The sequence below is a fragment of the Oncorhynchus gorbuscha genome, linkage group LG11 (genome assembly GCF_021184085.1).
Source record: "Oncorhynchus gorbuscha isolate QuinsamMale2020 ecotype Even-year linkage group LG11, OgorEven_v1.0, whole genome shotgun sequence".
In the NCBI taxonomy this organism is placed as follows: Eukaryota; Metazoa; Chordata; class Actinopteri; order Salmoniformes; family Salmonidae; genus Oncorhynchus; species Oncorhynchus gorbuscha.
The window spans coordinates 24379008-24393696 of NC_060183.1; the positions used below are offsets into that span (position 1 = coordinate 24379008).

At 46.4% G+C, this 14689-nt stretch overlaps 1 protein-coding gene across 3 annotated transcripts in view; it reads left to right on the forward strand.

Moving 5' to 3' along the window:
* Positions 1-14689, forward strand: part of LOC124048360 (rab11 family-interacting protein 3-like) — a 46553-nt gene that overhangs the window by 24472 nt on the left and 7392 nt on the right. For 2 of the 3 annotated variants that reach the window (XM_046369069.1, XM_046369071.1), the window contains 6 exons: positions 2340-2512; positions 8374-8577; positions 11798-11935; positions 13110-13145; positions 13351-13444; positions 14179-14423. In XM_046369069.1, the coding sequence (XP_046225025.1) occupies positions 2340-2512; positions 8374-8577; positions 11798-11935; positions 13110-13145; positions 13351-13444; positions 14179-14423 (890 nt within the window). The remainder of the gene's footprint in view (positions 1-2339; positions 2513-8373; positions 8578-11797; positions 11936-13109; positions 13146-13350; positions 13445-14178; positions 14424-14689) is intronic. The other variant, XM_046369070.1, reaches the window with a different exon arrangement.

Genomic DNA, 14689 nt, shown 5'->3' on the forward strand with positions numbered 1-14689 from the left:
AGACTTATCTCAAGATTTACACAATTTGGCCTATACAATCTACGACGATCATAATTAATCTGTTCTGCTTGGTTTCATGATATACGTAACAGCTTGTTAATCATTACCATCGTTTGTTTCTTTCCATATCTGCTCAGGATGCGTCACAGATAAACATCTTTCCTCTGGAGTCATAATTGATATCAATGAATGCTGTCAGCAAAATTATAGCTTGGAAAAAAGTAGGCCGTAAGAGTCAACCGTATCCAGTACAGCCTCTAGTCATAGGCTCTGAACTGGGTGTTTATAATGTTGATTTGCTTATATAGTCCACCCACACATTAGCTACTGTATGTACAGTGCATTCGAAAATAATTCAGACCCCTTGACTTTTTCCACATTTTGTTAGGTTTCAACCTTATTCAAAAATGGATTCAATTGTTTTTGTTCCTCATCAATCGACACACAATGTCCCATAATGACAAATCAAAAGCAGGTTTTTAGAATTTTTTGGCACATTTATTAAAAATAAAAAGCGGATATATCACATTTACATAGGTATTCAGACCCTGTAGTCAGTACTTTGTTGAAGCACCTTTGGCAGCGATTATAGCCTTGAGTCTTTTTGGGTATGACGCTACAAGCTTGGCACATATGTATTTGGGGAATTTCTCCCATTCTTCTCTGCAGATCCTCTCAAGCTCTGTCAGGTTGGATGGGGAGTGTCGCTGCACAGCTATTTTCCGGTCTCTCCAGAGATGTTCGATTGGGTTCAAGTCTGGGCTCTGGCCCTGCCACTCAAGGACATTCAGAGACTTGTCCCGAAGCCACTACTGCGTTGTCTTGGCTGTGTGTTTAAGGTCGTTGTCCTATTGGAAGGTGAACCTTTGACCCAGTCTGAGGTCCTGAGCGCTCTGGAGCAAGTTTTCATCAAGGATCTCTCTGTACTTTGCTCCGTTCATATTACCCTCGGTCCACACTAGTCTCTCCGTCCCTGCCGCTGAAAAAAACATCCCCACAGCATGATGCTTCTACCACCACGCTTCACCGTAGGGATGGTGCCAGGTTTCCTCCAGATGTGACGCTTGGCATTCAGGCCAAAGAGTTCAATCTTGGTTTCATCAGACCAGAGAATCTTGTTTCTAATGGTCTGAGAATCCTTTAGGGGCCTTTTGGCAAACTTCAAGTTGGCTATCGTGCCTTTTACAGAGGAGTGGCTTCCGTCTGGCCACTCTACCATAAAGGCCTGATTGGTGCCTGATTGGTGGAGTGCTGCAGAGATGTTTGTCCTCCTGGAAGGTTCTCCCATCTCCACAGAGAAACTGTTGACCTCTGTCAGAGTGACCATCAGGTTCTTGGTCACCTCTCTGACCAAGGCCCTTCTCTCCCAAATGTTCCGTTTGGCCGGGCGGCCATCTCTAGGAAGAGTCTCAGTGGTTCCAAACTTCTTCTATGTAAGGATGATAGAGGCCACTGCGTTCTTGGGGATCTTCAATGCTGCAGACATGTTTTGTTACCCTTCCCCAGATCAGTGCCTCGACACAATCCTGTCTCGGAGCTCTACGGACAATTCCTTCGACCTCATGGCTTGGTTTTTGCTCTGACATGCACTGCCAACTGTGGGACCTTATATAGACAGGTGTGTGCCTTACCAAAACTTGTCAAATCAATTGAACTTACCACAGGTGGACTCCAATCAAGTTGTAGAAACATCTCAAGGATGATCAATGAAAACAGGATGCACCTGAACTCAATTTCAAGTCTCATAGCAAAGGGTCTGAATACTTATGTAAATAAGTTTTTTCTTTTTTATAAATTAGCAAACCTTTCTAAAAAAAACTGTTTTCACTTATTCATTATGGGGTATTCTGTGTAGATTGATGAGGATTTTTATTTTTTAAATACTTTTTAAAATAGCACTGTAACATAACAAATTGTGGAAAAGGTCAAGGGGTCTGAATACTTTCCGAATGCACTGTACCTACCAGACATTTAGCAGACGCTCTTATCCAGAGCGACTTACCAAACTGCTGTTTTTAGTCACCTGTTAATGATTTCTCAATTCAAACGATGTCCACTTAACTCTCTTTGTGTACCAGGGCGGCAGGTAGCCTAGTGGTTTAGAGAGTTCAGACAGTAAATGAAATGTCGTTGGTTCGAATCCGGGAGCTAGGTAAAACATCTGTCGATGTGCCCTTGAGCAGGGCACTTAACCCTAATTGCTATGTGAAGTCGCTCTGGATAAGAGCGTCTTGCTAAATAACAAAACATGTACGTACTTTAGACCACAATTGTGACATTATATGATTACTAACTTTGTCTTAAAGGATAACTATAAATGTCCTATTTCCCTCCTGTAGCAAAACGAGGTGACGGACAGTGCATACCTGGGCTCGGAGAGCACTTACAGCGAGTGTGAGACGTTCACCGACGAGGACACGGGAGCCCTGGTCCAGCCCGAGATGCACGAGGATGTGGAGACGGACAGCGGCATCGAGGCCACGCTCCACGACCCAGAGGACAGTAGCAACAGGTCAGTTCTGGCTTACTTTTGCCTCTGCATGGTCATTCACAGTTTTCTCAGGACAGGCACCTGGCCCAATAGTTAGTCCTGATCATCACCTCTAACCTCGGCCCCTTAACTCGACCCACATACGGTTGGCCATAATCAATCCCTAACTATACCCCTTCACCTTGTACTTAGAACTACCATAATCATTAAAGGTAGACTCAGCGAAATGGCGTTGCTACGAGCAGCACAGCGGATATTGCGATGTGCGAAATGCAAGACAATCGCACACAGTATCTCCGCTTGTGCACGGGTACGCTTCATGATTTTACCACGTGCTAGCCACGTGACCAAAACAGCGACGGAGTTGAGCCTCTCGCTTCAACACTCTTTGTTGCTGCGGAAATTGATCCATAGACGGTTCATCAAAGAAAATTGATTACTTTCTGCATCTACGTCATATCGCTGAGTCTACCTTTAACCTTGCGCTAAAGTTGTAATTTCGTATGTAGCTAAATCGAGGTGAGGCAAAGGTAGGTCGTAGCTGTCCTGAATACCACCCACGTTAGGTCACTGCTAATCACTCAGACACCAGGGTTTGACTGTAACATTATGGTACATATAGGTCGAAATAGTAATGGTAATTAACTAGGATAAGTCAAACTAACGCTAGTTCCAGTCATCACAGCCTCGGTAGCATCAAGCCTCTGTATCCCGTCTTAGTTTCTAGAGACGACTTGGAGTCTTATGTGGGTCACCAGACAGATTAGAGGCAATAATAGCCACCATTGTAATGGCCCTGGGCTTAAAATACCTTTCGTCTACCGAGAACAAAACGTCTTATCATATCAATCTAACGGAAGACGCCTTTTGTTTATGGTTGCTCCAGGGTGGTTGGTCCTGGCTTCTCCTCAAGTCCTAATGTGCCTCTAGTCTACTTACCATGGTTTGTTTTGATCAGTTAACAAATTACATAGATCATGTTATTGTCTTACTATTGGACAATTACTGTTGGCCAGATGTGTGTTGAACTCCTAGATTTGCAGTGGGACCTGTCTTCAACACATGGCAGATAACTTGCAAGATAAAGCATTATAAAGTGATGATTGTGATGAAATGCAGTACATGGTTATTTGAGGAACAAAGCCTGGAGATCGTAGTTATTTTGAGTGACGATTGTTTTTATTTGCTAAGGACCAGATGGTAGAGAATCGAGATCTTAGGTCATCAACATCATTTTCAAAGGCGTAATAGATCACCGACAGTTTGAAATGAACTTGCTTACCCCGTTATTAAACTACACTTTGGTTGTTGAACATTCTGCCCTCGTTTTTTGCTGCACGATATTCGAGGTGACCTCACACTCAGACACAATGTAAAATCCAGAGACCTTGAAGAGACAGCTACGTGTGCCCTGATCTATCCACTGTATGTTTGAGTTTGTCTTTTGGTTGACTGTGAGCTTTGAGACAAGTTGATCTTCAGTGGCCAAGAGTTATGTGTTGCTGCAATGATTACAGTAAGTTAATCTTCATGTTGACTTTTACCTGCACTTCTACCTCAACTTATCTGGTTAGCGGAAATCAGGCAATAGCATGACACCTCTTGCCTTTTGAGCTCTATTTGTGTAGTATTGTCAATGCCCAACGAGTTTGTTTCGAGTCAATGCTACTTTATTTGTCCCCTTAGGGCAAAGACGAGATATATTGTCCCTTCGGGGCAAATACTGATAACATATACCATTGTCTTGCGCTCTTTGTCTAAGGATTTGTTTTGGTAGGGTTCTTCCACCCCTAAGGATTTAATTGAGTCAATGGTTAGAATGAAGCAAAGATTATCAGCTGTGGTCACTCTGTAGTGCGTACCCCCAACACCCTGTTCCTAATATGTCAGATTAGTGCCCGCCACCTGTTTGGAACAGCCACTTGACTACATCCTTTTCACAGGCAGTTCCAGATATCTCTGTCAAGAGCTTATTCGTTTGAGTGTTTGATACCTAATTGTGGAAGTTTACATCGACTAATTGTTGATGTAGGCTAATTTGGCCGCGAGGGATTTTATATGCCCCTCCCCCAAGTAATAAACAGTTCCAAGTGATTTTATATGCCCCCCCCCCAAGTAAAAACAGCTCCAAGTGATTTTATATGCCCCCCCCCCAAGTAAAAACAGCTCCAAGTGATTTTATATGCCACCTCTCCCAAGTAAAAACAGCTCCAAGTGATTTTATATGCCCCCCCCCCCCCCCCCCCCCAAGTAAAAACAGCTCCAAGTGATTTTATATGCCCCCTCCCAAGTAAAAACAACTCCAAGTGATTTTAATTTTGGAAATCTGTTCCAAAGTATTTCCACGCATAATAGAGAGATACATTTGATCGGACACAAATGTAAGTAAGGTTTGAAATGATAATGTATTAGTCATCATATATCTGTTTGGGCTTCTTGCGGTCAATATGCAGTCTACAAATTATTTGGAATTATGTTCTGGCCATCCGCTCAAAAAAGTAAATCCGCTCAATAAAGTAGCTACTGTTTGGGGTCTTGTATTCTGACTCTATTAATTAGTTGTTTTTGCCTGTAGTGCTGGGGTCAGTCACGAGGGAGGAGGAAGTGTAGGGGAATGAGGTCTTATCTGCTGACTGTGTAACCTGTCTGTCTGGGTAGATGACAGATCTGGGGGGGGTGGACTAGTTAACAGGGATGTGTTTGGACTTCCTGTCAACAGCTGTGCCTTGAATTCCAGGAAGTGTGGAGTTTGCTCTTTTTTTTGCTCTTTTCCTTTTTTATCTGGAAGGGGCCCTATCTTTCCTTCGTGCTGATGGGGGCCAAAGCGCGGCCAGCAGGCACTTCCACTTTCTCCTGTTTCAGCAGTCCTGCACTATCAGCGGTTTGGCAGGAATCATGGAAGGTCGTCCCCTGACCCACCAGGGCTGAACTTCCCAAGAAATAAAGGACTTTCAGTGTATTTTGACCTTTCGCTGGGCTGAATCGTGTTGACACATTTTGAATAGAAATGTATTCCACTGCCAAACTGCAAAGTCTATCCAACATCCATTTTCTACTCTGCTATGTCAGATCATGGCCCTGTTACTCTTGCCATACAGGTGTTTTCTTATACAACTTTCTAGATTTCGCTTGTTGTGGCTATCTCAGGCCTCGCCTATCAATTCGTCCTTGAGGCAGATTCCTCTGCGTTTCAGCTCAGTTCCTTCTTTGAGTTCCATATTTCCTGTGTTCAATTGTCTGTCACGAGTCAGAAGATCACTGCAGGTGAGTTACACAAACCAACCACAACCATTTTGAGTTGACGTCACGGTGGAAAGGTTTACAATGGGTGTCAGCAGTGGGATCACACCGCTGACAGCAATCAGATGCGCTACTCTAAAATTATAAATTGGCTTCATGAAAGACACTGCAATTGTTGTACAGCAGCCCTGTGTGTGTATCTCACATCATATCCCTCTGGAGTCCACTGGAAACATGTGATAAGTCCCATGATGATCCTGCCCCATTAAAGTTTAAAAAAAAAAAGTGAATCAGAACAATAACAACACACTCCCACCTCCCTGTCATGTGCTCTTGCATGAAGACCTAGACGAATTTCCTATTCCTACACCTGATGACTCAACACTGTCAGTAACATTTAACAAAATGTTTAAGCTTTGGTTTTTCAACACCTCCTAGTAGTTTCTGTGCGCCGGGAGACGGCCGTTACGTGAATGAGTCTATGCTCTTGGCTGGGGATTAGGAGTTTAACAGGATTACCCAGCCCCAACCCGTCCGCCCCTCGTGTCCTACCCCAGCACTACCCCACTCGGCTGGGCCCGGGCCGGTCACCGCACCTGCCTGGTGCCTCTGCTTAGCCCTTAATCGTATTAACCCTCAGCCACTCACAGCCTGCCTCCCCGTCTTGCCACAAGTCTACGGGGACGAGCCCATGGTAACAGGGGACAATCCGGCTGGTCACTTGTGAGGACTGATCATTTGTGTTTACAGACTGTGAGGAAGACTTTCTAGTCGACCAAGTTGGCGGTAACCTATAAAACGTGCAAAGAAAGACGAGTGTGCGACTCTCAGTAACATGTTCTGGGTACCATGGACTAATCCCTTGAGTGGACAAGGTCTTTGGGATCGTCTCCTTAACTGAAGAACTGAGCAGCACTCCTCTTGGGTTGGTGTGACCAGTGAGCATTCAGGATTCCACTCTGGTTGACTGGAGGTCGTCTGTCTCCAGTTGCTCCGAGGTTGAGACGCGGGGGCAGCGGGCGGCGTTTAAAGATGCGGTCTCTCTCCTCACCTGCCCTCCATGTGCGGGACCTTACTAGGGACCTCAGTGTCGGGCTGAGTAGTGGGTAAGTGGGTCCCGAATGTTGGGCTGCGAGTCAAATGTATTGAGGTTGAGGTTTTGAGTGCTATGCTAGAGTGTTCAAGTGTTAGGGTGTCGCAAGTTTTGTGCTGAGTCAGTGTTAATTGTTTTTTAAAGTTGTGTTGAGAGAGGCTGAAGTGTATCTGAAGTTGATCAGTGTTTAAGTGCAGGCTACCCTGTCGGTGGTTAGCGTACAGTGAATTTGAAGGTAGGATTGAGTGGGTTAAAAGTCTGTTGACTCTGTATGTGTAAACACAAGAAATAGAACTAGGCTTTGTCATTGGATTGACAGCAACCCTTGGAATGGTGCTGAGATTTATATCCTGTGTGTATGTAGCTACAATCCAGCCACCCTTCATGTCCTGTTGGGGTACAAAAGTCTGGCTATCTAATACCCTTTCTTGTTACAGAAAGCAGGGCCACTGTATTATATATCATCTGAACTCAGGTGAACCTACCAATTTGGCCGTCGCAGACCAGCCAACCATGTCTATTTTGGTGGCTAAACATGACTAACTTTAGCTTTCCATGTATTTGTGTGAAAATTTGCCTGCTAATTTTAAACTTGACGAGAAGCTTCGCCCAGTCTCTTTTCAATTAAGGTCACCCCTTAAGCTTACACTACATAGAACCCAGTGAAAGCACCACTCTCATGCAGCGAGTGTAGCTAGACATCAGATGTATATTGCCGGTGGACCACGAACATTAAATGTGCTTCATCTTGACCAACGAGTCTGTGGGATTAATGAATTATCAGATTACCTTTAAAGACAACTGATTTTAAAACTTGTCCAGATTGCCGGGCGCTTTGTAGGGCTGTCTTAATCTGGGATGCCAAATATTCTTCTAATGTTAGGTTTAGGCTAGTTGCTTTCAATGCATCACATTTCAACACAAACGGTGTGCTAAAGTCTGCATATAGAACTTGGAACATATCCACACTCGTACTGTGATAGTTGAGCGCTTCTAATTTGGTTGAAGCCGTGTTAAAATACATCATCCGTGTTACGGAAGCGATGCCTCCGTGGTCTGTTGGTGAAGGAAACTCAGACCTTTTTTTACAGTGAAGTGATAAACAGAGATAGTCAGGTGTAAAAACTAAGCTCTAGCCCTAACCTTAGCCCGTAAATGAGTTTGTACACAATCTAAGGAACAAACGCACATACAGGCATAGAACCACAAACCATGAGTAGGTCAATTCAAGATTTTTCTGGCATTTCCACCCCTGAGACACCATTGATACAGACACCAATACAGTCACAAATTTGGGTAAATGTAGAAAAATACCTCCGTGAACGTGGCTAATATGCAATTCCTGTGTGTGTACCTGAAGGGGTATTCTTCCTCCTATGTTTCTCTCTCTCTCTCTCCCTCTCTCTCTCACCCTCTCTCTCTCTCTCTCTCTCTCTCTCTCTCTCTCTCTCTCTCTCTCTCTCTCTCTCTCTCTCTCTCTCTCTCTCTCTCTCTCTCTCTATCACACTCTCTTTTATACACAATCATCCCTCTTTTCTCTCTCCCTCAGGTTCTCCCTGAGCTCTGAGTTGAACAGCCACACCCTGGTGACAGTGATTGGCGGGGATGAGGAACATTTTGAGGACTTTGGGGAGAGCAACACCTCTGAGCTGCTGCTGAACACCACTGAGGAGGGAACCGAGGGAGAGGGGGACTCATCCCACCTCCAGACCCCCGACCAGAGCAACTGCTCCTCCCTGCTACTCTCTCCCAGGTACGGGCCACCCTAAACAACATCAGCCAGAGTCATACTGAGCACTCAGAGTAAGACTGTGACAGCCTACACTACACGTTCATATACGACACAACTGCAATGTTTTTAAGTGCCACGAATCAGTTCAAAACTCTGGCGTGTCGGATGAAGGTCACCCACAGTAGCTGCCACATTGTTACCAACAATAACATTACTTTATCCTAGGGCATCGTCTCTAAAGTCAAACACACAGCGCAGTTGTTGGCTCCTGTCAGGGAACAGGGAACGTGTTGAATTGCTGGATAGAGTAGCACGGTGGATTTAGTCTCTGGAAATGGTGGTGGCACATTCCCAGCTACATTCTCAGCTCCAGTGTCCTAGCCACAACCTTCCCTGGTGCTGTTATAAGAAGACAGACTGGCTGTATGTTTGGAAAGACTGGAGGTCAAACATGGATGAGAACTCTCTGGGGACCTCATTTCCAGTCCACTCCCACTGACGCCTGCTCCTGAAGGGTGAGGTAAAAAAGGAACAAGGGAACTCTTCCTGTTGCTGCTTACTCTTTAGAGTTACTGCACACCATACACTTACACATATCCAGTCATCAAGGGTAGACATAACCAAGCGTGTTTATTGAGTGGAATTCAGCCAAAACGGAGAGTTACAGGCTTTCCATAGGCTCGCTAACAAAGCTGGCGTTTGAGCCAGCCACTATGGACTGTGTCAAGTCTGTCTCACCTGACCACACCTGATCACTCACTCCCCTCTCTCTTTCCTCTGACACAGCACTGCTCTGCCTGAACACTCCTGAGCACTTCCCCTCCTCTTTTTCTGCAGCCGCTCCACCCCCTCCTTCTCCCACACTCTGTTTTCATCAGAGACCCTAAGCCGGATAATGCGTAATTCCCATTTGGGTGATATTTTTCCCTATCTTTCATGCCTGCAAATTCTTAGCCAGCTAACTGCCTGGGTTTTTCTCGGTCACAATATGGAAATAAGCCGGTCCAAGTGGATTGGCTTTAATGATTCCTTCCGAGTTACCAGTAATTCTAAACCTTTCCCTCCCTCTGTTAGTCACCCTTACAACCGTCAATTCCTTCCAACCAGAATGAGTGGGCACTAAGGCAATTTGAATGAGGCCATTGTGATTCAGGAGCATTGTGGTTAGTGCAGTAGTGTATGCGGTGATGCCGAAAATTTCTCTGACCCTCTCCACACTGCTGTGTGTAAACACACTCCTCTGTACGCACAGGACGCTAACCACTCTCCTCATCTTACTACACACACACACACACACACACACACACACACACACACACACACACACACACACACACACACACACACACACACACACACACACACACACACACACACACACACACACACACACACACACACACACACACACACACACACACACACCTAGATGTTACACTGCTGCTTCACTGCCACTCTGTCTACAAACCCACACTTCCGCATCACTGCTACTGCTACACACAAACCCTACTGCAGCTGTTACTTCACATAAGTGTCCTTCACTATAGGCCAGCCAGCAGAACATGCCTGAGGCAGCACAGCAGTGATTCTCAGGTACCTATGACCACCTCGAGACACACACACCACACTTACAGGAATCGAGGCACACGCCACACATACAGGAATTGAGGCACACGCCACACATACATGAATCGAGGCACACGCCACACATACAGGAATCGAGGCACACGCCACACATACAGGAATCGAGGCACACGCCACACTTACAGGAATCGAGGCACACCCCACGCATACAGGAATCGAGGCACACGCCACACTTACAGGAATCGAGGCACACCCCACGCATACAGGAATCGAGGCACACTCCACGCATACAGGAATCGAGGCACACGCCACACATACAGGAATCGAGGCACACGCCACGCATACAGGAATCGAGGCACACGCCACACATACAGGAATCGAGGCACACGCCACACTTACAGGAATCGAGGCACACGCCACACATACAGGAATCGAGGCACACGCCATACTTACAGGAATCGAGGCACACCCCACGCATACAGGAATCGAGGCACACTCCACGCATACAGGAATCGAGGCACACGCCACACATACAGGAATCGAGGCACACGCCACGCATACAGGAATCGAGGCACACGCCACGCATACAGGAATCGAGGCACACCCCACGCATACAGGACAGGAATCGAGGCACACGCCACACATACAGGAATCGAGGCACACGCCACACTTACAGGAATCGAGGCACACGCCACGCATACAGGAATCGAGGCACACACCACACATACAGGAATCGAGGCACACGCCACACATACAGGAATCGAGGCACACCCCACGCATACAGGAATCGAGGCACACGCCACACTTACAGGAATCGAGGCACACCCCACGCATACAGGAATCGAGGCACACCCCACGCATACAGGAATCGAGGCACACGCCACACATACAGGAATCGAGGCACACGCCACGCATACAGGAATCGAGGCACACGCCACGCATACAGGAATCGAGGCACACCCCACGCATACAGGACAGGAATCGAGGCACACGCCACACATACAGGAATCGAGGCACACCCCACGCATACAGGAATCGAGGCCCACGCCACACATACAGGAATCGAGGCACACGCCACGCATACAGGAATCGAGGAACACGCCACGCATACAGGAATCGAGGCACACGCCACGCATACAGGAATCGAGGCACACCCCACGCATACAGGAATCGAGGCACACCCCACGCATACAGGAATCGAGGCCCATGCCACGCATACAGAGGCGCACTCTTCTGAATAAATTATCAGCCAGAAAAGGTGACGTGAGGAGAGGCTGCGGCGACCACACACACTCCAGTTAGCTATTGATGTTTGTTTGTGTGCTAGTTATCGTGAGCTAAATATCAACCTCACTGCAGCTCCTCGGGGCCAAGTCACTAAAGTAATACATGAATGTACAGATAAAAGTGTTCCTCGTGACAGTAGCCCTTCTGCTGAAGGGGCGGGAAGAACCCTTGGTTGGAACAGCGCTCTTAGGAGTCCATCCTTTCAGTTTACCCCCACACAGCTCAATTACTCACAAAGTTTCACTTTTCACAAACTCTCATGATCCTGCACTCTTGATCCACGACACTTCCTCTTCTCCATCACGGTGCACCTCCCTTCTCCGTCACTCACTCCCCTTCTCCTCCTTTCCTCCTCTCTTTTTCTCCCCAGCACCCCCACTACTCTCCCTGCCAGCTTTCAGAGCTTCCTCAGGGAGGAAGCGCTGGACTTTTTCTGTAACCAATGTCACAAACAAATCTCTCGCCTGGAGGACCTCTCCACTCGCCTCAATTTCCTAGAGATGAATAGGTAACATTCCCCACCACCACTAAGGTTATCCCTTGTGTATGTGTGTGTGTGTGTGTGTGTATTGCCGTGTTGACTAGGTAACACACACTGCTCTCGCTCCCTGTGCGTGTGCTGTCCTGTTGTGTTCCGTTTGTAAGATGCACACAGGTGTGTTGTGTTTAATACTGTCAAACAGGCGGACACATGCACAGAGTTTGACAGCGTTTGCGTGTATGTTTTTGAATAGGTCGTCACACACATCTCCACTCCACTCATCTTGACTCTTCAGTGCACGTTTGTGTGTGAGTTGCGGTGTGTTGACAGCGTTAGTGCTTGGTTTGACTCTGCTTTGGGGAGAACCTCTCACTCAAACTCAAGCTTGCTCGTGGTGTCTGTACTGTGGCGTTATAAATAAGGTTTCTAAGGTTCATAATCGATGTTGGTAAAGGTGAGTTTGGTGGACCGCCGCTCTTTGCTCTAGCTGTTGGTGCCAGGTGGCCAACAGAAGGGTTGCCCAGAGTTCCCATTGCTCGTATCATTGCATGCCCTATGAGTTCCATGCATACATATCTCGCATCCTGTCAAGGTCATGGAAACAATTCCATGTGTGCAGTGACAAACGTTGCAACAACAACAACAACAAAATATGCTAAACCTGAATTTACTTCCAGGTAATTGACATCATTGGCAGTGGTGCATGGCTTATATCATTGCTCTCATATTCCATTTAAAGTACTCACTCTATTACAGCCGTACAAATGGATTGAATCATCTTGTACCTGTTCAAGCATGAGTGCTGATGGAAAAAACAACCTTTTTAACTGATACACATGCTTTTGTGTCTGGGTTGTGTTCATTAGGCACCAAACGGATGAAAATGGACTGAAACAGGGAGTGACTAGGCCTACCTTCTAGACCAGTCCAATAAAAAACATGCACTTTTGTTTTCGGGTTGCATTTCAAATGCGGGCGTGTGTGTGTTTTATTGCTGTGACGTATCTGCAGACGTGCGAATGAACATGTACCTTACATTAGGATCCTGTGCTCCCCGTATGACAACCTCTTTATCCCTCTGCTTTTTGGAGCGAGGGATGTGGGGGTGGGGAGGAAGGACACCAAGAGACAGACGCTGTCTCTTTCATCTGTCTTTTCTCCCTTCTGACTGGTCTTCTGTTGTTCTACCCCCCCCATTCAGCTCCAGCAAGAGGCTGTCCAGCAAGAAAGTAGCACGGTAGGTCAAAATGAGTTATTTTAATCGATTCAGTAGGAAATTATTTTAAATTGAATGTGAAAATATGGTGGATTCTGACGAACACAACTAGCTATCTTGACTTATCGTGAAGTTGTAAAGTGAAAGTTTTCCAGGACAGAACAGTTTTGAGCTGCTTTTTTTTATTTTTATCACAAACATTTATTTCTTCTACCTGACGTTTCAGACACCTCCTCCAGAACAGCTCCATGACGCTGGACAGCATGAGTGAGCTGTCCCGGGACATACTGGACCTGGCTGACACCGACATCACTGACAAGGTCAGAGTTCAACGTCATAAGATTATACCGCATCATACCGAGTTTATCAACCGTGTCAAACAGCATTATACAGCACTGTATGTCAATGTAAAGAAAGAGTTCAGCGTCAAACAACACATGCAGTGTATGATACACAGTATCATACACAGTATCATACACAGTATCATACACAGTATCATACACAGTATCATACACAGTGTTATACACAGTGTTATACACAGTATCATACATAGTATCATACACAGTATCATACACAGTATCATACACAGTATCATACACAGTATCATACACAGTATCATACACAGTATCATACACAGTATCATACACAGTATCATACACAGTGTTATACACAGTATCATACACAGTGTTATACACAGTATCATACACAGTATCATACACAGTATCATACACAGTGTTATACACAGTATCATACACAGTGGTATACACAGTATCATACACAGTATCATACACAGTGTTATACTTGCATTGTTGGGTTTAGAGCTTGCAAGAAAGGCATTTCACTACCTGTGCATTTGACATTAAAACTTGAAACCACTGAACATAAAATAAAAATATCATCCAGTTCTCAATAGCATCATTTAAATGCAACAAATCACGTGTCAATTCTACACAGTGTATTGCCACTTGTAGTCCCCCCCCATTGTGGGCTTAAAGAGATCGTAATAAACAAACAACACTGTTCTGTGCTAACCCTCACCCCATCCTCCTCCCAGGTGCTCCTGCTGGAGCGTCGCGTGGCGGAGCTGGAGAAGGACTCGGAGGCTAGCGGGGAGCAGCACGCGCGCCTCCGCCAGGAGAACCTGCAGCTGGTGCACCGGGCCAACGCCCTGGAGGAGCAGCTCAAGGAGCAAGAGCTTCGCGCTGAGGACCACCTGCACCAGGAGACCCGCCGCCACAAGGACGCCCTCACCAAGCTGGAGCGGGAGAGGGGCCTGGAGCTGGAGAACCTGCAGGCTAGGTATGTGGGGGGTGGGTGTGTGGTGTGCGTGTCCATAAAGACGAGGAGAGAGGTTAGCAACCTGTGCGTAGCATCCTCAGCTCTGCCCAGGTGTGTGTGTCTGTGTGTGTGTCTGTGTGTGTGTCTGTGTGTGTGACTGTGTGACTGTGTGACTGTGGCTGGGTGGCCAGCAGGTGTGCCTGGTACATAGGCCTTTAGAGGCTGTGATTGTCAACACTGCTCCAATGATTGCGTCGGTCAGTGACATTGTGGGGCTTCACTGACAC